A 22,605-nucleotide genomic window follows, 5' to 3' on the forward strand; every position below is an offset into this window, starting at 1 on the left:
CCTCCTTGGAAATCTAGTGAGATTTTAAGAAGGGATCTTATAAGCTCATATCTGCATTGTTGACCTGTTTTTATATGTTTGTGTGACATATTCTTTTTCCCTGCTGGTTTGTAACTGTTTCTTTTTTTTTTTTTTCTTCCTGGAGTTATATTATCTAGGTTCGTTATATTTATATTTAGAATTATTGTATCTATATTTAACAAAGGATGATTTTCTTCTATATTTCTTTTTTCCTTTTTTTTTTTTTTAGATGTCTTTGGTTTGTTCTGGAAATATTAATGGCTAAAAATGAAAATAACAGTCACGCTTTTATCAGAAAGATGGTAGAAAATATTAAACAAACAAAAGATGCCCAAGGACCAGATGATGCAAAAATGAATGAAGTATGTAATTCTTTGTAAATAATTATGGTTCCATATTGATTTAAAAATTTAGGTGTAAAGTATGAAACTTCTGTAGTATTTATAGATAACATCAAATAATTTTTTCTATTAGTAATTAGAATTACGTAGAATTAGCAGTAATTTTATTACAAGTAAATGAGCAAAACCAGTAGTGTAAGCTAAAATGCTTACACAGACTGTTGCTTTCATTAGTTTACTATTCAGACTGGATTCATGTTCTGAAATTATTCCTAGTTTACAGAGTCTAGATTGCCAGCTTAAGTATCTGTTTTTTAAAAAATATACTATTGCAGAAACTGTACACCGTGTGTGATGTTGCCATGAATATCATCATGTCAAAGAGTACTACATACAGTTTGGAATCTCCTAAAGACCCGGTACTACCAGCTCGTTTCTTCACTCAACCTGACAAGGTAGTTACTTTACAGTTTGTTTGTGTAAGTTGAAATAAAATGTATTCTCAGCACTGGGTTGTAGGAAGATCAGGAAGGATCATGGAAAAATTGCTGTGAGTCTTAAGAATGTGATTTAAGATCAGAACCAGAATATGAGTCAAACTGGAGGACACACGTAAGGTTCAGATATTAGGATGATCTGGTGTTTATGTTCAGTTTTAAGACAGTCTTAGAGCACAAGTAGAAATGTGATCAAAGCATGTGAATCTGTGAATTAATGGCCATTGTTCAAAATGGGAAGGAGAGTGCTGATAGAGATACAGTCTGAAGTTAAAAGCCCTTTATTGGGATTTATAATTGGTATGAGGAAACAAGCAGAGAACAGACACTAGAACATGCCTAAGACCCTGGGAATACTACAAGAGTGTTACCAAACCATGCTCCAAAAACTCGAGTGTGATATAAGATGTAAAAAGTGTTTCCCACAGTCCCTCTTACTCCCTTATAATCTATTTATTTAATTCCTCGTAATTTAGCTGAACATACTGAGTAACAGAGTCTGGAAATAACCACTATCCTCTTTTTGCTTTTAAAGCAAAATGCCAGTTAAGACCTTACCAGTGTATAGAGATTTGGAACAGCCCTGTAGGATTGCTCAGTAGCTAAAAGGGCTGTCACGTTGGTGTGAGCAGAGTAATAGGAGTATGTACATGTGGTCTTTCCCCTGAAGGGTGTTATTAAAGAAGCATGTGTTTTCTGATGCACTCTTAGAGCTCTAACATGTTAGAGCTCAAATATGTTTTGTTAATATTAGAGTTGGCATGAGGTTGGTTTAACCTTATTACAGTAGTTAAAATCAGTGACTGAAATTTTGTGTTTCATATGATAATTTAGTTTAAATAAAAAAACTGCTGTTTGCTTTGTTGGCTTTTGAACCACCTGTAGATAGTGTTTTAATATTCACTGACGACTTCTTTTTCTCTTGGTTGTAGAATTTCAGTAACACCAAAAATTATCTGCCTCCTGAAATGAAATCATTTTTCACTCCTGGAAAAGTATGTTTTGAGAATCATTTTAATTTTTATGTGGTAGCTTATTTTAGCATGATTATTGGCAAAATTGTGTTATTTTGTATTTCTTCAAAAATTTATATTTTCAAGCTGGAAAATATAAGTATTAACGATCTTACGTTTACTAGTAAGAAATAATTATATTTACTAGATATACACAAGCTGAAATACACAAACTTACTTTTTAGCTTGTAATAAAGTCCTAGGAGACCTGATTCTTAGACTTCTTAGGTTAATATCAAGATAAAAAAATCTTAAAAAGCTTTTTTTTTTTGAGACGGAGTCTCTGTTGCCCAGGCTGGAGTGCAGTGGCGCATCTCGGCTCACTGCAAGCTCCGCCTCCTGGGTTCAAGTCATTCTCCTGCCTCAGCCTCCCGAGTAGCTGGGACTACAGGTGCCTGCCACCACGCCCGGCTAATTTTTTGTATTTTTAGTAGAGACGGGGTTTCACTGTGTTAGCCAGGATGGTCTCGATCTCCTGACCTCGTGATCCACCCGCCTTGGCCTCCCAAAGTGCTGGGATTATAGGCATGAGCCACTGCACCCGGCCAAAAAAGCATATTCTTATGTCTTTCCATGGCAAGAGTCTAATTATCTATTTTCATTGTTGATTATTTATTTCATTTGTTCTCACTTTTTATGTAAGCCGTTTTCTCCAAATAACTAAGAAATTCAACTGTTACTCTGTCTGTATAGTTTTTAATTTGTTCAAGTGATATTTAGTTTATACTTATTATTTTGCTTAAGGATAGACACATTTTTCATGATTTGTAAGTAAATACTTAGAGATGTTATTTATGGTTCTTTACACGTAACTTTCTTTTGGCTTTAACCAAATAAAAAGAGATGTACATTTCTCATTTCAGCCTAAAACAACCAATGTTCTAGGAGCTGTTAACAAGCCACTTTCATCAGCAGGCAAGCAATCTCAGACCAAATCATCACGAATGGAAACTGTAAGCAATGCAAGCAGCAGCTCAAATCCAAGCTCTCCTGGAAGAATAAAGGGGAGGTAAGTGCAAAAGAAATGCCACAATTTACATTTAAGGATTCCAGCAAGGCTATGAGATCTGAAATAATATAATCCAAAATGTTTCATGTCAGTAAATGGAAAGTAATGTATTGCTTAATTTTTCCATTTAACATTGGTAGTCACAAGTTCATACTTATTTGCTTGCTTATTTTGGATGGGTGCTCTGTCTTAGTCTTTCATTCTTTAGCTTGTTGGGGGTAATCTGTGTTAGTACACATAAACTAGTTTCCAACCTCAGTGTGTAGCAATTGTAAAACTGTTGTATTATGGTGTATGATACAATGGAATACATAGTCATTAAACATGATGAGGTCTGAGTTAGTATGGAAGAGTTTCCACAATACATTATTGAGTGAAAAAGGCAAAGTATATGAAACAGCATTATGGAATCTTTAAGTTTTGAAAGCAGATTAATGTTCACATTTGTTTTTATATGCATAGAAAGTTTTTTTGAAGAATATGCAAAATCTTAACAGTATTTATGTTAACCTAGTATAGAAAGGGAGGTTATTTTATACTTTTTGGTATCATTTGAATTTATTTGTATAGTACCACGTACATATATAAACTTCGTTTTTTTAAAAGTATGTTTTTGCTTTTTTGGTTTTTTAAAATTCAACTTTTATTTTAGATACAGAGGGTACCTGTGCAGGTTTGTTACATGGGTATATTGCATCCAGATAGTGAGTATAGTACCCAATAGGTAGTTTTTCAGCCCACATCCTCCTTTCTCCAGCTCCCCCAGTAGTCCGCATTGTCTGTTGTTTCCATGTGTATACCCATGTGTGTTTGATGTTCCCTCCCATTTATAAGTGAGAACATGCAGTATTTGGTTTGCTGTTCCTGTGTTAATTTGCTCAGGACTATGGCCTTCTTGCTGTGAAGTACATGATTTCATCCTTTTTTATGGCTGCGTAGTATTCCATGGTATATATGAACTTCATTTTTTTAATCCAGTCCATTATTGATGGGTACCTAGGTTGATTCCATATCTTTGATATTGTGAATAGTGCTGCATTAAACAGATGAGTGCGTGTGACTTTTTGGTGTAATGATCTATTTGCATTTGGGTATATAACCAGTAGTGGGATTGCTGGATCAAATGGTAGTTCTGTTTTAGGTTCTTTGAGAAATCTCCAAACTGTTTTCCACAGTGGCTAAACTAATTCACATGCCCACCAACAACATATAAGCGTTCTGTTTTCTCTGCAGCCTCACCAGCATCTGTTGTTTTTTGACTTTTTAGTAATAGCCGTTCTGACTGATGTGAGATGGTATCTCGTTGTAGTTTTGATTTGCATTTCTCTGATGATTAGCGATGATGAGCATTTTTTAATGGTTGGCCATTTGTCTTCTTTTGAGGAGTGTCTGTTCATGTCCTTTGCTCATTAAAGAAGAGTTTTTAAAATGATTCTTTGAGAAAAACAAAAGGAAACTTAATTCATCCTTTCACTGGTTTTAGCATAAGTGCTTAGGGCATGATTTGTTAGCACAGAGCATTGTATAGGGCTAAACTGCCACTATTTATTGATTTTTGCCAAGTTATTATTAAAAGACTACTGTCTTTTTCATTGTTGATAACCAATCAGTAAAGAAGGTAGGTGACATTCTATGAAATCTTACCAAATTTCTTATAATGAATAAATTGTTGAATGATATATAGTATGATAGAAATAAAAGAAATTGCATTTATAGCTTTTGTTTGTTCTAGATTCCTGTATTAATGCATGTTAGTGGCTAATACCTAAGTGACCCTTTAGTTATATCAGTTGGACATTTTCTATCAAATGGTCTCATATTTAACATGACCAGAAACATTTCCATCAACTCATTTTCTAAATTACTGGTTTTTCTCCTTGAATTCCTTATTATAATCAAAGATGATCTAATTCACCCAGTTAGAAAGCCTCGAAATTGTGTTTGACTCTTCCCCCCTCTATATTTGTTCAGTTGCTGAGTTTTGCTAACATTTTTCTGTGCAATGTTTTGTACTTCTCTTTTTACTGTCATCATTTAGTTCATTTTCTTTCTTTAATTATTGTTGTATTTGACTAGTTTACTTCCTTATTCCTCTCAATTGTGTATATTGTATCACTGCTAGATAATCCTTTAAAAATACTAACTACTGTTGTGATGTTATTTCATTGCTCAGAGATCTTAATTGGCTTCCCTTGTTTGCTTCCAAGACAAGTATAATTTCACCCTCTCCTTATCATCCATTTGTTATTCAACACAAAAGTATCCTAATTTATACTTTTTCAATATAGTTTTCTTTAAACTTTCTCTCAATGTTTGACCAATCTGTTTTGTTATTTTTTTCTTCCAAATTCCGTCTGTTTAGTGGGACTGTTTGCGGGGAATGAAGTAGGTATATTTGAGAAACCTGTTTGGAAAGTAGGAATGAGGGAAAAATTATGAGAGGAAGTTGAGAGGTAGTCTGATTATGTTTGGACTTCGTGAACCATGGTAAGGAGTTTGGATTTGATTTTAAGTGCAACTGAAAGATTTGCCAGGGAGTCTAGCAATCTCATTTGTGGTTTTAAAAAAAAATTGCCCTGATGATTTGTGCAGAATGTACTATAGAGGAGCTAGAATTTAGGTAGAAAAAGCAGTTAGGAGTCAGCGAATCATAATCTATGGCAGGGATGAAGAGGGAAGAAGATGGTAAATAGTCAAATTTCAGATTTTTTTTTTAAGAGTAGTGAAATGCAGTAGTGAGAAGGGAGGAGTGAGTTAAAACAAGGAGTTTGATGTCTAACTAACTATGAGCAATCAGTTGAGAATAACTCACTACCTTTAGACCACCCTCAGATTTATTTTGATGTTAGATAGATCAGATGATCTTTCTGATGGATTAGATGTGAACAGTTAGGGAAAGGGACGATTTAAGGGTGTATCCTGGGCTTTTTACTTGAATAACTGGAGAGATGGTGGTACCGTTTACTGAGATACAGAAGCCTTGAGGAAGAACAGGCTCTGTTTGTATGTGTGTGTTTTGGGGAAGTGGGAATAAGAAGAGTGTTCAAATAACTGTTTTGGCTACATTAAAGATCAGGTGCCTATTAGAATTTCAAGTGAAGTGTTGAGTAGACAATTGGATATGTGAGTTTAGAACTCAGCGTAGCTGGACCAGAGATTGAGATTTAGAGTTCAACAACATATAAATAGTTTTAAAAACTAGATAAAGATGAGACCACCCAGGACAGAGGCCTGGACCTTTATATGAATGCCAACTCTATGCCTGGCACTGATTTAAGTGCTTGGCATACATTGGTAAGTAAAATTGATTGACACAAGATTCATGCTTATATTCTAACAGGGGAAGGCAGTCAGTACGTAATAAATGTAATAATTATAGTGTGTTAGAGGGTGTTAAATTCTACAGAGAGAAGAAAAAATAGAATAGGGTAAGGAACGAGGGCAGGTTGCAGTGTAGACCAAGCTAACCTGCCAACGAGAAAAGTTTTAATTGGTTCTATGATCTGACCCCAAAATAGAATTTAGGTTTTAAAAAGACTTAGAAAAATATTAGATTTAAATTTTTGATTTTTAAAATTTTCTCACTATATTAAATTAAATGAGCTTCATTGCTTGTTGAGTTGGTACCAAATATGGTAGAATGAAACTGATTCATTTTTGAAAAGAATGAAATTTTTTCCATAAATCTGTAAAGCTACACTAGGAACAGAAAAAGCTTGTAAGGTTATTTGATTGTAATAACAATTACAAATGTCTATATTAAAAGGCTTGATAGTTCTGAAATGGATCACAGTGAAAATGAAGATTACACAATGTCTTCACCTTTGCCGGGGAAAAAAAGTGACAAGAGAGACGACTCTGATCTTGTAAGGGTGAGATATTTGCATTGATTTTATAATAATATTAATGATAATTTTACTTAGTAATGTTTACACTGAAACCAGTTAACATGACTATCAAATTTACATTTTGTTTTATTTTAGTGGTTTTAACCACAAACCTGAGTTTATAATTATCCTCTATGTAATTTAAGTATATAGAATCTGTGCTTCTTATCAATGTGATAAGTAATCTCGATTGTTCAGATTTTTGGTATTAGACTTGCCAATTGCATACTCAACTGCTTGGTTTTTGTATTGTTTTCCTCATTTGCTTGTGGTTTTGTTGTTGTTGTTTTTGTTAACATAGGATATTTAGACTTAGCCTTAGAGAAGGGGAATGGAATGAGGACCCTTAAAGCTTCTTTCATTTAATTTATTTCTTGAGCCTTTTACTAAATAAGCTGCTGTTAAAGGTAGAAAATGCTATAGTTCTCGTCAAGTCCTTGTTCAGTTTTTAAATCTTAATAGAAATGATAAAATGATAACTTGTATGATAGACAGTTTGTGTTGTTTTAAGACAAATTTGCTAAAGTTTTAGCATAGACAAAATACAGTTATGTCTTCTAACACAACTCAATGGACTTAACTGGGTTTGTTTTGACTTTACAGTTCAGCTTCAGATCATTTCCTTAATAACTAATTAGGCTATCAGAATCAATTTTCTTATCTGTATGTAAATTTTGGATACTTAGCTGGTAAGCTTTATCAGAGTAAGTGACTTAGCCAAAATGAATTGTTGCTGCTGTTTCATTGTTACGACTTTTGATTATGGTTATCATAATAATAAAAGTTAAAATGTTCAGATCTACGTGATTAAGAGAGGTGAGAGGTTAACCAAGAAATAATTACTTTTACTTTCTCTAAAATATTACTGCCCATCTTCCACAAGTCCAGCATTACACATGCCAAGAAGTTTATTTTCATGTTTCTCCAATAACTTATTTTGGCAGGGTGTTTATTTCCATTTAGAAAGAGTTATTCTTTTTTGTTTTGTTTTGTTTTGTTTTTTGAGACACAGTCTCACTTTGTCGCCCAGGCTGGAGTGCAGTGGCACGATCTGGGCTCACTGTAACCTCCGCTTCCTGGGTTCAGGTGATTCTCTTGCATCACCCTCCTGGGTAACTGGGACCACAGGCATGTGCCAGCATGCGTAGCCAATTTTTGTATTTTTTAAAGGCGGGGTTTCACCATGTGGGCCAGGCTGGTCTCAAACGCCTGATGTCAGGTGATCTGCCTGCCTTGGCCTCCCAAAGTGCTGGGATTACAGGCTTGAGCCATACTGCCTGCTGTGAAAGAATTATTCTAAAATTTTACTGAATTCTAACTATGTGTACTGTAAGTTACGATGTTTATTGGCTGTTTAAAATTTTCACATGAGCAAAATTAAGAATTGATCACTTAGCTTGGAAACAATCTTGTTATCTGGATTTACAGAAGAAAATCCTTGAATTAGAAAAGGTATTATGTCTTCTTAGTTCTCACTTACTGCAGAAATTCCTTTATTATTAATGAGAGCTGGTCACCACGTTGAAAATGCTTTAAGCAGAGAGCTCATGATGTATTTCATTTGTTGGAAAAGTCAACTAGGTCACTCATACCCACACCTATAGTGTACTACACTTATACCTTGGTGTTCCCATCCCCCAAAAGTTGGGAAACATGGTTTTTATTAATTCTTAATCTGTTATCCTATAAATTTTGCATCTGCTTTTACCTTTTGGGATAGTACAGAACAAAGTCTACTCTATTTTTCATTGAACTATTTTGAATTTTTGAGCTCTTGAGATCTATTAGTATGATTGTAATGGAGGCCTTTTGCTATTTGTTGTGGCATGGATAATGTGTAACGTTAGGTCCAGTTTTAGAGGTGCTAGAAGAATCTTATTAATAAGCTAGTTTTGACTGAAGTGCCCTCAGAGAGATGAGCATTATGAGACACAAGTTGAATTTAAAGACCAGTAGATTATAATGAAAGAGCACGGTCTCATTTGCTTGTTACCAGCTTCTCATTGAAATTTCACAGCAAAGGAATTATTTTCCATATACGTTTGTATTTAAATATTTAGCTTTATAAATAAAATATTTTCCTGTCTTTTGCTTCTAACCTCAATTTTATACTCCCTCTGTTCTTAAAACAGTGCAATGCAAAATGAAAAAGAAATGAGAAGTAGTGGTGCTTTAGGAAACTAGATTAGTATTCTCAAGAAAGTAGACATTGGGTTTTCTTTTTACTGCCAACCTTTTCCAAAGCTTAAAGGAAATCATCTACCTTTTTAGATCTTTGGACATCAAAAAGAATTATAGTAATTAAAATAAGAAGTGACATTTTAAATTTAGTTCTAATTTAACATTTCTTTTACCTTCTTATCTTTGAGTAACAACAGTTAATTTTTAATTTGTGCACAAAACTCTAAATAAATAAAACAAACTAAATCCAGTCATGTATAGATCTTCCCCTCTCCTTAGAATGTAAGGATAGCTTAATGTTACCAAATCTTTTACTATGATAGTATATTAAATAAACCGAAGGGAAAACCAAAAACAAAATAATTTCAGATCATGCCAAGAGGACATAAATAAAACTTAAAATCCGTTCTTGACAAATAGGAACTTTTAGTAAACTAGTACCAGAAGGATACATCTTTAATGTGCTAAAAGTTTTGTCTATTTTAAATCAGTAGTCAATGCCATTCTTCCTAAAGGCAAAATACTTGAAGCATTCTTTTTAAAAATCAGGAACAAAACAAGCAACCTGCTGTCACCACTGTTTTTTAAAATTGCTCTAGAATGTTTGACCAATTGTTATTTTTGTAATCTTAGAAAAATAAAAGAAGCAATTGAAAATCTATCCCTACCTATGTATATATTTATGTTTGTAACTAACATTACTCTGATAATTTTGGTTTGTATCAGATGTACATTTAGGGGAAAAGGGATTATTTTCTTCATCACAAGAACCAATGCAACAACAAACTTAGATTGACTGATTGACAGATTCATAGATTTAAATATAACCTTTAAAAGAAATAGGGAGTACCTATATGTAGAAAATCGCAAAACTGAGATAGGGAGGACCTATATGTAGAAAATCTCAAAACTGGAAGACTTGAAGAGAGAGAAGGCAGGCAATGTTCTTGTATAGGAAAAAGGAATAAAAAAGGATGAAAGTTTTTTTCAACTGAATATATAATTGCAAAATTCCAGCATGGTTTTGTTTCAAGTCTATGTGGAGGAATAAATAAATATAAAAGGAGGAGAAATAAAGGTAGGTTCAGCCCTACCAGATACATAATTATACTTAGTAAAATATTGTGCTTCTGTTATGATAGCCCAGAAATATTCTTCTTGTTCAAAACATATAAAATAAAGGAAGCACTACAAATCATTGATTCTGAAATGGTTGGATGTGTCTTTGGGAATGGAAAATCCAGTTTAGAATCTCATCTCACATTCTGTTCTAAAACAATACACAATAATGTCTTAGTCAGCTCAACCTGCTGTTATAAAATACCACAGACTGGGTAGCTTAAACAACAGAAATGTATTTTCTTGCAGTTCTGGAGGCTGGAAGTACAAGATCAAGGTGCCAGCAGATTTGGTTCCTGATGAGGGCTGTCTTCCTGGGTTACAGATGCCACCTTCTCCTGTGTCCTCACATGAGAGGTGTGGGGTGGGAGGAAGAAGAAAGGCACCCAAGCTCACTGATGTTTCCTCTTATAAGGACACTAATCTCATGATGAGGGTGCTACCTCATGACCTCATCTCAACGAAATACCTCCTAAAGGCCCCATCTCCAAATACTGTCACATTGGGATTAGAGCTTCAACATACAATTCTTTTCTTTGGTGGTGGGGGCCACAATTCAGTCCAAAGCAAGTAAGAAATAACACTTAAAGGACAGGTGCAATGACACCTGTAATCCCAGCACTTTGGGAGGCCGAGGCAGATGGATCACCTGAGTTTAGGAGTTTGAAACCAGCCTGGCCAACACGGCGAAACCCCATCTCTGCTAAAAATACAAAAATTAGCCATGCATGGTGGCACATGCCTCTAGTCCCACCTACTCGGGAGGCTGAGGCAAGAGAATCACTTGAACCCGGGAGGCAGAGGTTGCATTGAGCCGAGATTGCCCCACTGCACTCCAACCTGGGTGACAGAGCGAGACTCTGTCTCAAAAAAAAAAAAAAAAAAAAGCTGGGTGCAGTGGCTCATGCCTGTAATCCCAGCACTTTGGGAGGCCGAGGCAGGCAGATCACAAGGTCAGGAGATTGAGACCATCCTGGCTAACACGGTGAAACCCCGTCTCTACTAAAAAAATACAAAAAAAAAAAAAAAAAAAAAAAAATTAGCCAGGCGTGGTTGCAGACACCTGTAGTCCCAGCTACTCGGGAGAAGGCTGAGACAGGAGAATGGCGTGAACCCGGGAGGCGGAGCTTGCAGTGAGCAGAGATGGTGCCACTGCACTCCAGCCTGGGTGACAGAGTGAGACTCCATCTCAAAAATAATAAAAGATAATATTAATAATAAAGAAATAACACTTAAAAATAAGCATAGAGGCATACACAAAAGCATAGAGGAATATAGAGAAAACCCACTAACACCGCAGTAGTCAAAGTTGACAAAGGACACAATAGGAAGGATGTAATTAGGCAGTTCACACACAGGAAACTCAATTTAAAGTTAGAAAAAGTTACAGATAATTCGATAGTTTTTGTTTTCTTTTCAGTGATTTTTGAAAATATAAATTGCGCAGACTTTTGGAAATTAACTTTGTATTATAAGTGTTCATACATACAATTTATTCTTGGGTCTTTGGAGAATTTCTTCAGCCTTCACGCTGGTTCACATATAGATTCTCTGAATGTAGACTAGGATTTTATTTTAAATGTGAAAGCCACTGGTTTTTTGTTGTTTCTGTTGTTAATCAGTTAGTTATACCTAGAAAGAAGCAGTATTTCTAATTCAGAAGTGTTTCCAAAATTTATAATAAATGATGAATATGTTGATCTTTTGTATCTTGCAACCTCCATTTGTAAAATAATAGTTCTTTTATGATGTTGTAAGCATGTCATATAGTTAATATTTTATGTCTTACGCACTATGTGGTAAAATTAGAATTACTTAAATTGACTATCCAAACACATACTTTAGTATAGTTGTCATTTAGGACCAAGCACTGAATTTATAATGCTCTTTTTAATGAGATAGCTCTTCACTAAAATTTATAATTTAGTAAGATACTGATCTTGAGAGGTTGCCTTTTAAGACACTCTAGCTGAAAAGTAAGAGTGCAAATGTACCCTTTTATCCCAGATAAGTTTTTAAAATTAAAAACTATAATAAAAGCAAATAAATACAGTTCTGGTGTATTTAAGAGCTGTATATTTTAGGTACATATTTAGGACAACAATAGATAACAGATTTTTTTGTTTCATTCCTCAAAATATGTATACTCACAATTTCATAACCATAAATTGTGATTTTTTTTTCCCTAGTCTGAATTGGAGAAGCCTAGAGGCAGGAAAAAAATGCCCGTCACAGAACAGGAGGAGAAGTTAGGTATGGATGACTTGACTAAGTTGGTACAGGAACAGAAACCTAAAGGCAGTCAGCGAAGTCGGAAAAGAGGCCATACGGCTTCAGAATCTGATGAACAGCAGTGGCCTGAGGAAAAGAGGCTCAAAGAAGATATATTAGAAAATGAAGATGAACAGAATAGTCCGCCAAAAAAGGGTAAGAGAGGCCGACCACCAAAACCTCTTGGTGGAGGTACACCAAAAGAAGAGCCAACAATGAAAACTTCTAAAAAAGGAAGCAAAAAAAAATCTGGACCTCCAGCACCAGAGGAGGAGGAAGAAGAAGAAAGACAAAGTGGAAATACGGAACAGAAGTCCAAAAGCAAACAGCACCGAGTGTCAAGGAGAGCACAGCAGAGGTAAGCATGTGTAACTCTAAACTGCATCTGTTTCGTTACTATATTATAAATCATAATTTGATGCTATCCACATTTGGGTCTTCCCCAAAGCAGAGCAGAATCTCCTGAATCTAGTGCAATTGAATCCACACAGTCCACACCACAGAAAGGACGAGGAAGACCATCAAAAACGCCATCACCATCACAACCAAAAAAAAATGTGTAAGTTGTAAATATTACATTTCAAACCAATTTCAAATTATTTTGCAAAAGTTCCTAAATTTGTAAACATACATATTGCTGTATTTAAATTCCATATATTTAGCCCCATTACACTAGGTAAGATAAAATTTTTATAAACTTACCTTAGTGATTGATATCTCAATAAACTATCTTGTACATTTTTACAGGTGCAGGCAAATCTTTATAAATGAATACCAAATAGTATATTATTTCCTATACAGACTTTATGACATCTAAAGAAATGATAAGGTATTTTTAAATAATCACCACACATTGACCAGGTTGCCTTGTCATTCCACACTACAATTTTTTTTTAAATGTTTCTCATTAGCACCTTTTCCTTTAAAAAAAGGAAAACCGGTCTTATGCTTCTGCTTTTATTCTTTGAACTTGTAGTAGGAAAGTAACAGGTACCATTTTTTAAAAATTATATCCATAGAAATTATCACATGTTGGTCTCAAGCGTTTGATATCTTGGTTTTGTTTGTTTTCTAACCCAGTTCATTTATCTACATCAACATGTATATAGTTTTAGATGTTCACACAAACACATTTATAAGAGAGGTACAGTAAGAATCTGTACCCCAAATTTTAGTGTCACCAGAGTATCACTGCTGTAATTTGTAGATTTGACAGTATTTTTTCTCCTCAGTTATGTGAGTGGAAATAGAGTAGCATGTCTTCTATTAGTCGGAAATTTAACACTTTTTCTGAGAGTAATCCCACCCATACATAATTACATCAGTGGCTCAACTTTTCAGAGTTGCCAATGTACTGTCATTAAATACTCAATTATCTTAGAGATTTTCCTATTCCTGTGTATTCCACAGGAAGAGGAAAAGTTGCCTGGGTGTCTAGCCAGTACTTCATGCCATCTTCCATGTAATTTTTCTATCAGGTTAAAAGTAAAGGTAAGTACATTTTTGTGGCAGCTTTATAAATGTGTTTGGGTTCAACCAAATCACTATTTCTAAACAAAGGATTCTTAAGGAATCCTTTATTTAATAAAATACACATGAATGATGTAACAAGGAAATAACAAACCTCATAATTTTAGTTTGTTTATATTTGGACATCATAAAATTCAGGGTTTAAATGATTATTGTGCTCTCCTAAAATTACACAAGTCCTATGAATGTTCTAAACCAAACAAGTATTTCTTAAAAAAAAAAAAATTGATATGGAAGAAGATTCTGTAGTCTGTCTTGGAAGCCTATCTTCCTTTCACTGGGAAGCTCTTTCTAGAGCTAGTATACTAACATATGTTAGGATTTGTTTCTTTTTCTTGTTCTGACCTCAGTGAAATTGAAAAAGATTGCCATCATGTTTCATGTTATTTCTAGTTTCATTAATCTCGAAAAACCAAACCAAGTAAAAAAAATTGTTTGGTTCGAGCGTGAGTTAAAAAAATACATATTTTGGATTGCTTATAGAAGTGATGTTATGTTTCTAATTTTAAAAAATAAATATTTATCAAGAGGGATCCATTTGATTAGATGGTTCTATTACATATTTTTTGATGCCTCCTGTGTTTCAGAGAGTACTAGGTGCTAGGGACACAAAACAGACGTGGTACTTGTTTTCATGGGCTCGTGGTTCTTGTTTTCCACCATCTAATGGAGTGAGGAAGTTTTTTCTTTAAAAGTAACAATGAGTTGATATCTTGAGAATAGTAGGGGCTAGACAGGCAGAGAACAGGTGGCATGAACACTATATTTGAAGTTTCTGAAGTGAAAAAAAAAACTTGGCAAAATCAGAAAGCTAAAGGAAGGCAAGGGTTTGTTGTATTGTAGTTGTGGGGAGTTGGGGAGCAGAAAGAGATGAGAGTGGACAGGTAGGCAAGGACCATCTACTGTTCCTTGTATACTGTGTTAAGGAGGTTTACAAAATTATTCTCAGCTCAGTAGGGAGCAGTAACATCATCTGTTCTTGTACTTTTAAAAGATAACTTTGTAAAGAGAAGAGGCAAGAGATGGGAATGGTTTGAATTAGGTGGTAGCAATGGAGATGTGGAGAGAAGTGAATGGATTTGAGATCTCCGTAAGAATCTACAAGGCCAGACAAAGACAGGTACACTATATTCAAAGCAGAATTCCTTTCTGCTTTGAGCAGCTCAGTAGACATAGATGCCTTTTACTGTGTTAGGAAAGATGAAAGGAAGAGCAGACTTTAGGTTATGGTATGTTCTCAGTCACATTTTTTTGTTGTTACTTGGTAGATAATATGTAACATTCTATGATTAAATGCTGGTTTAGGATTCAGAATATTAAAGAAATGTTCTTGTCTCATAAAGTAACTGAGGGTAAACATGATATGACGATGAAATACTTGAAACATTTCTTCTAACGAGGTAATCTGCTGAAAGATTGGAACGTTCATTGTGTTTTACGTGTGTTTTACTCTAGCCGTATAGGACGCTCCAAACAAGCAGCTACTAAGGAAAATGATTCAAGTGAAGAAGTAGATGTGTTTCAGGGTAGCTCTCCTGTCGATGATATTCCACAGGAAGAAACAGAGGAGGAGGAAGTTTCTACAGTAAATGTATGTGTTCAAAGTTTCTGTGAGTGGTGTGGGATATAAAAACAGAGTTAGTAAATGTTTGGTTAGACATTTAGTACTTGTTTAGTATTTATATGTTTTACTTCATTAGTTTATAGCGTCATTTTATCTACCAGGTTGGATAATGGAGAACATCTTTTATGGAAGCCCGAAACTAAGCAAATAGGTGTAGCTTAATGAGAATGTAAATGTCAAGTCTGAACTGAATGTACAGCATTCTAATATTGACACTTTAAGCATGTAAGTTGTACCTTGATTTTAGGGCACTGATACCCATTAAATATACTGTTGTTTATATTTTACAACTCTCCATTTGGTATTTCTATTTGGATTTCATAATAGAAATTAGAAGTTAGTTACACAGAATAAAATCAGCCTTTGGAATTGAAGTTTGAGCTGAATGAGAATTCATAAAATTGGTAATACATACTTATTTTGCAAAAGTAGGTATGTGTTACTTCCTGACTTTTTTGTTTTTGAGACAGAGTCTCACTCTGTCGCCCAGGCTGGAGTATAGTGGCGCACGATCTGGGCTCAGTGCAACCTCCGCGTCCCAGATTCAAGCAATTCTCCTGCCTCAGCTTCCCAAGTAGCTGAGATTACAGGCCAGTGTCACTATGCCTGACTAGTTTTTGTATTTTTAGTGCAGACAGGGTTTTACCATGTTGGTCAGGCTGGTCTCGAACTCTTGACCTCAAGTGATCTGCCTGCTTTGGCCTCCAAAGTGGTGGGATTACAGGCATCAGCCACTGCACCCGGCCCTTCTTGACTTTTAAAGTAATAAATAAATAACTTTACCAGTTAATACAACTCAGATATTTCTCTTAGGAAAAAACATAATACATTTAAGTAGAAGCTTTTCTCCCATCTTTGTTTGAGAAACCTAAGCTCTATAATCAAGTCTCAGAATTGGTCTCTGCTGTTCTGTCCTATTTAATGGAATCAGAACTCCTATCTGTACCAGGATTCATTTTTGTGAATAAGTGAGTTAAGTACACAGGAAAATATGCTTAATTGTGGCCTCAAATTAGTTTGGCTTGTTTCTTAAAGGGTTTTGGGGAGGACATCAAAGTAAGTCTGAAGCAGAGTCAATAATGATTGATGTCTTCATCAGAGAAAAACTACATGTAAATTAAAACCCTCTTTTATATTCCTATTGTTAATATTGACATTTTTTGAACTAAAGTTTTATGCTTTCATTAGTGCTTGCCAGCAAATGATAATATGTTTGAATTTTAGGTTATTTTACTGTATTGATAATTGTTAAGATCCAAACTCAGTAACTACTTTCCCAGAAAGATAATGTAAGTTCATAAATGGGAAATGTTTTCATTTACCACAGGAAACATAAGTAGAAAGATGATTAATCTGTTTGAGTTATTTTTCTTGCTGTAGACGTTGACTTCTGTTCATTTCTCTTTAAAATTATTAGATAGAAAAGTAAAATAATATTTTTCTTTCACTGTTCTGGGGAAGTCTGTGAGCCTGTAAGGGTTCAAATGTTATAGAGGTCTAAATATGTGATGCTGGGGCAGAAAGTAAGGATAAAAAGTTTCAGGGAAAGGAAAGCAAAGAAAATCAGGAACAAATGAGAATAAAGATTAGTTAAAAATGATTACTGCATATCTTATGCACATATACCCATTTTAATTAAGCATCTGGTGACTTTCCTTTTAAGGTACGGCGGCGAAGTGCTAAAAGGGAACGGCGATGAACAAATGTAATTAATAACTTTCTCTGTGAAAGCTTTGGAAAAATCTTTTTTTTTTTTTTTGGTCAAGCTTGAGGCTGAATAAAGCCTTTGATGCACAAAATGGGACTGCTGAAGAGTGGACAGTTGGACCTTACTTTGGTGACCCCATACATTTGTGGTCACATGCTTTAGCCATACGCATGGTAACATTGACTATGGAGTCTTGTGAAAGTGTAATGTGCGATGGCTATGTAGACATAAAGAAGAAACTTGTAAATATCTTTTTTCTTTTTTTAATGTTTCTGATTTCTGAAGTGCTTGTATAGCTTTTATCTGCGGCTTTAAACTGACAGTACCCGACTGTTTATTGGATCTATTGATTTGAAAAGAATTTGTTAGGATAGATCTTAAGCAGTAATCTGTCAGTGTTTGTATTTGTATTCTCTGCAATTTTACTGTGAAAAAAAATTTGTTTTCAACAATTGGTGTCATTTTCTTGATGTCACTATTTGTTGGAGAGTTAAATGGTCTCTTCCCTTTGTGTATCTTACCTAGTGTTTACTCCTGGGCACCCTTAATCTTCAGAGGTGCTAAATTGTCTGCCATTACACCAGAACGATGCCTCTGATAGGAGGACAACCATGCAAATTGTGAAATAGTCCTGAAGTTCTTGGATTACTTTACACCTCAGTATTGATTTGTCCCAGAATTTTCTGGCCTTTCATGGCAATGAAAATTTTAAGAAGAAAGATTTAAAGTATTTTAATTTTAAAGAGTGTGTTATAAAATAATGTACTGAATTCTTTATCCCATTTTATCATCCTTTCAGTTTTTATTAATCTACTGTATCAATAAAATTCTGTAATTTGAGTTTTTAATAGTCTAGAATGTTATTGTGTATAGATATTTCCTCTTGAACATTATGTTCAGAAAATGCAAATTACACTATAATATAAAACCTGATATATACACATTAGAAATATTCCAGTTCTCCATAACAGTGTAAAGTTAATCAGAAAGAAAAAATTTTATTGATGCAGTGTGTCTTTATAAAGCTGTTCTTGAAAGCCAAGTGTTTTGTATTTTATAGTGAGTTGCATGTTTATGAAAAAAAGTGCTGAAAATGGGATGTGTTGTTTTCTGTAAATTCATATTTAGCCATAGTATATGATAGATTGCCCCATAACATAGTTTTTCATCAAGAGTTTATTATTGTACTTTATTTTGGAGCCAAAAAATTGATTCTGGGGGGTGGGGGCAGCGTAGAAGTGGTATATCCAAGTATATCAGCTACTGTAGTTGTCACAGTCTTGTGAACTTTGAATGAAATTCCACTTTGTCCAGATTGGGAGAAGTGGAAATTTATTTGGATTTAGAGCAGGTCTTTTTTTTTCTTCATTGTAGTCTGCAAAATGTAGAAATAAATTACTTAAGGCAGTATCCTTTATACAGTTGTATAAACTGTATTTTGAACCAAAACATATAGGTTACTACTTAATGCTTACCTAATTTCATTTTAGTATTTTAGGTGCTGTTATGTTTTTTCATGGTTAACACCAGAGGGGGAAAAAATCATATTCTAACTTATTAAATTTATCACATTGAATAGTGGAACATTTTCATATGATACACCATTATGTTTAAGATATATTTCCAAGATTGGTTATAATAGATGGGGCATATAATAAAGAAGCTACTATTTTGGAAAATGACATTTTACTATTTGCCAATGTATATTGCAATTGATGTGATTATTTTTCTTTTAAAGATTTGTTTGTGTTTATGAAACAGCCATTTATTTTTTAAAAAGTGTTTTGAATTGTGTCTTAATCTCTCCATATTTAACTATTCTTCATTTACAACAATACTGACACCAGTAATTATGAGAGGCTGTCATATATCAAAGCAGCTCAGGTGGGATCAACATACATTGGTTTTGAAATGTTTCCTTAGCTCGGTTCTCCCAAACACATAATTTCTGTTTCAGCAGTAAAAAGGCATGTTTTAAAATCTATAACATAAAGAATAAGGAATAGCTTTGTATTTTTGTCATTGATTAAATTGCACCAGAAATGTTTATGGAAATATTAAGAACATTTTATAAAACATACGAAAAATGATTGTGAAGGATTTTTATTTGCATGATTATAGTTAAGCAAATTTCATTTCACATTTTTGTAATGCTGTACAGCAGTTCACAAAAAAATGTTCATTGTAGATTTTGTTATGTTCAATGCCAATGAGTCTGTAATTTTACGACCTGTCTGTTCTTTTTTTGGGTGGATTACGATGTAAATTTTTCTTTTCTTTTCTTTCTTTTTTTTTTTTTTGTAGAAAAATAGGTGCAATAATGATCAAAGTTTTGATGTCTTGAGTCTCCATCTTAGGGGATTATCTTACATTTAAGCTTAACATTTCATGTAGTAAGATTTGGAGAGCCACATACTTTACAGTAAAATTGTGTATAAAACATTAATTGCTAACAATTGTTAGCAAACTATTTCAGTGATAATGTTCATTTTGAAAATATGTACTGTATAACATTAAGAAAATATTTAAGTCCCTGTAACAAGTTCCATTATGAAAATCTTATTCCTCAGTGAGGTTATCTTGCTGCACTCTGTAGCACATTTGTTTAATCTACATTATAATAAAATTTCTTGCTGCAGTGCAACAGGAGGCTTTTTCAGTGATCTCCACTGTATATGTAAATTACAAATGTGGCTGTAAAACTTATTCCAGGTATTAAAGGTTAAATTGCTTTCTATATCTTCTTATAACTTGTAAGTCTGATTTTTAAGATTTCCTTTTGTCCACTTGTAAGAACGTCAGGAATTTAAGAATTTGTTTAAATTAGGCATATCTCTGCCACCACATAGTATTATGTCACCATAATGAACAATTGCTATTTAAATAGATAACCAATTTTCAGACACATTTTTGGATTTCTGTGAAGTTGAATAAACATAAAAGCTAATACAGTTGTATTATTTTGTTTATGTAAATCAACATATATATTTACTAAATGGAGAAAGGCACATTTGATGATTTTTAATTTTGGAGCCTTTGTTTCGTGAAGTGGAAACACGTCTCAGTAACTTTTTCCAAACCTTTTGTTTAAACTTCTCATGCAAAATGTTGGCGGACAGAGAATTCTAAGTATTATTTAAGTTGAATAATTGTGTAACTGAACAAAATAAATGTATAATATAAACTTTAAAAATAAGCACTAAATAAATAAGTTGCCAGTAGCAGTTTCATTAATTCGTTCAGCAAACATTTATTGAGTGCCTTCTATGTGCCAGGCACTCAAAAATTTTACTCAGTTTTGCAGAAGATAAAGTGTGATCAAGATAGTGTAAGTCCCTGCTTTTGTGGTACTTTCATTATGTTAGAGGTGGGTGAATAAGAAAAAAAAAATTAATATATGATGTCAGATTGTGAAAAATGCAGTGAAAGAAAGGAAAAGCAGGATAGAAAGTACTAATGATAGGTGGAGAAGTTATTTTATATACTTTGAAACATACAGTTTAGGATTGTTATGTCTTCATGATGAAGTGATATGGTTTATAATTTAAAATGTCACTTGGTATCTTTATGAATATTTCTAATCTACTTTGCTTGATATTAATGTAGCCATATCAGTTTTGTTTCAGCTATTGTTTGCATGATAAAACTTTTCCTTTTATTTTCAACATACTTATGTTCTCATGGTTAAAATGTGTATCGTAAACATTTTATACTTTTGTATAAAGTATATTGTATTTTGTTCTTTCATCTGAGAATCTTTGTTCTTTAATAGTATTTAAGCTCTAGTGTAGTTACTTATATAGTTGATTTTAAATCTACCATTTTGCTATTTATTTTCTTTTATGCCAATCTCTCCTTTATTTTCTCCTTTCCTGCCTCCTTCTGGCTCATTTAAAGTGCTTTTTATTATTCTATCTCTTCCATTAGCTTTTTAGTTAAACCTGATTGTGTTATTCTTTTAGAATTACAGTATTTATGTTTGGCTTATTATAGTCTGTGATTAATGCTTTTGCCACCATCCGAACAATGCAAAAAGTTTAAAACAATTCAGCTGTATCTGCCTCTCTAGCCTTTGTGCTAAAGTTGTTGTCTATTTTCAGTATAAAAATGCTACAGTATCCTTGTTGAATAGTCATGTTCTCATATTTACCCATAGATTTTCCATTTTTGCTCTGTTCTTTTTTTAAGAATCATTATGTGCTATCATCTTAGTTCATTTTTCTTCTTCTTTTTTTTAAATTTCTTGTTTTCAGCACTTTGACTGTGGTATGCCTAGGTATGATTTTCATTTTATTTAATTTGCTTGGAGTTTACTGACCGGTTGATGTCTTTCATCAGTTTTGAAACATTTTTGGCTGTTATCTCTTCACATATTCTACACTATTTTCTCTTTCTGACATTCCAATTATAAATCTATTAGATTGCTTGTGTCCCATCTGCCTTTAAGTGTATTTTCTGTTCTTTCCACTTTTTCTCTCTGTGCTTCATTTTGGATATTTCTGTTGATCGATCTTCAGATTTCTTTTGCTGTCTGTTCTTCCCGTTAACTTTTCAATTAGTTATTAACTTCAAATATTGTATTTTTCAGGCCAGTGTGGTGGCTCACACCTGTCATCTCAGCACTTTGGGAGGCTGAGATGGGCGGACCACTTGAGGTCAGGAGTTCAAGACAAGCCTGGCCAATATGGTGAAACCCTGTCTCTACTAAAAATAAAAAAATTAGCCGGGCGCCTGTAATCCCAGATACTCTGGAGGCTGAGGTGGGATAATCGCTTGAACCTGGGAGGCAGAGGTTGCAGTGAGCTGAAATCATCGCACCACTGCACTCCAGCCTGGGGAACAGAGTGAGACTCTGTCTTTAAAACAAACAAACAAAAAACTGTATTTTTCAGTTCTAGAATGTCCAGTTAATAATATTTTATAGATTTCAGTTCTCTGTTGAAAGTCTCTTTTTACTCATCTTTTCCCCTTTTCTCTTAATTATATAGTCCAAATCTTTACCAGTTAAATACAACTTCTCAGTCATTTGTCGATCTGATTCTTTTAACTCTTTTTTCTATTGAACATCCATCAAACTTTTCCTGGTCACATTTTTTCCTTCCTTGTGTGAATCTTGTAACTTTTTTCTTATTTGAGGACATTGAATTAAAAGTACTAAAGGATTGAAGTTGATGTGATTTTTCTCCCAAGAGCAGATTTGCTCTTTTTTCTTTTAGGCATTCTAGAGATTGATCACTTCAAGAGTTGAGCCTGGGTTGCAACTTTAGTTAGACTCAATCTGGTTGTTTCAAATGTCTTAATGGTAAGACATGCATTATATGACAGACTAGCACAGCAAGCCTGCAGGAGATTTCATTCAGGCTATTCCGCCCAGCTCCCCAGCAGGGACGCTGTTTGACACAGA

The 22,605-nt window shown here is 33.9% G+C and overlaps 1 protein-coding gene across 12 annotated transcripts in view; it reads left to right on the forward strand.

Annotated features, from left to right (window-relative positions):
* Positions 1 to 19,938, forward strand: part of PDS5B (PDS5 cohesin associated factor B) — a 187,140-nt gene extending 167,202 nt beyond the window's left edge. For 3 of the 12 annotated variants that reach the window (XM_019039884.4, XM_063697255.1, XM_063697256.1), the window contains 9 exons: positions 251 to 383; positions 698 to 817; positions 1,792 to 1,854; positions 2,736 to 2,881; positions 6,648 to 6,753; positions 12,258 to 12,697; positions 12,788 to 12,898; positions 15,325 to 15,460; positions 17,157 to 19,938. In XM_019039884.4, the coding sequence (XP_018895429.2) occupies positions 251 to 383; positions 698 to 817; positions 1,792 to 1,854; positions 2,736 to 2,881; positions 6,648 to 6,753; positions 12,258 to 12,697; positions 12,788 to 12,898; positions 15,325 to 15,460; positions 17,157 to 17,192 (1,291 nt within the window). In that variant the 3' untranslated portion in view covers positions 17,193 to 19,938. The remainder of the gene's footprint in view (positions 1 to 250; positions 384 to 697; positions 818 to 1,791; positions 1,855 to 2,735; positions 2,882 to 6,647; positions 6,754 to 12,257; positions 12,698 to 12,787; positions 12,899 to 15,324; positions 15,461 to 17,156) is intronic. The other 9 variants (XM_055360563.2, XM_055360564.2, XM_063697257.1 and 6 more) reach the window with 5 other exon arrangements.
* Positions 19,939 to 22,605: the final 2,667 nt, after the last annotated feature.

Source organism: Gorilla gorilla, chromosome 14 (assembly GCF_029281585.2).
Source record: "Gorilla gorilla gorilla isolate KB3781 chromosome 14, NHGRI_mGorGor1-v2.1_pri, whole genome shotgun sequence".
NCBI lineage: Eukaryota > Metazoa > Chordata > Mammalia > Primates > Hominidae > Gorilla > Gorilla gorilla.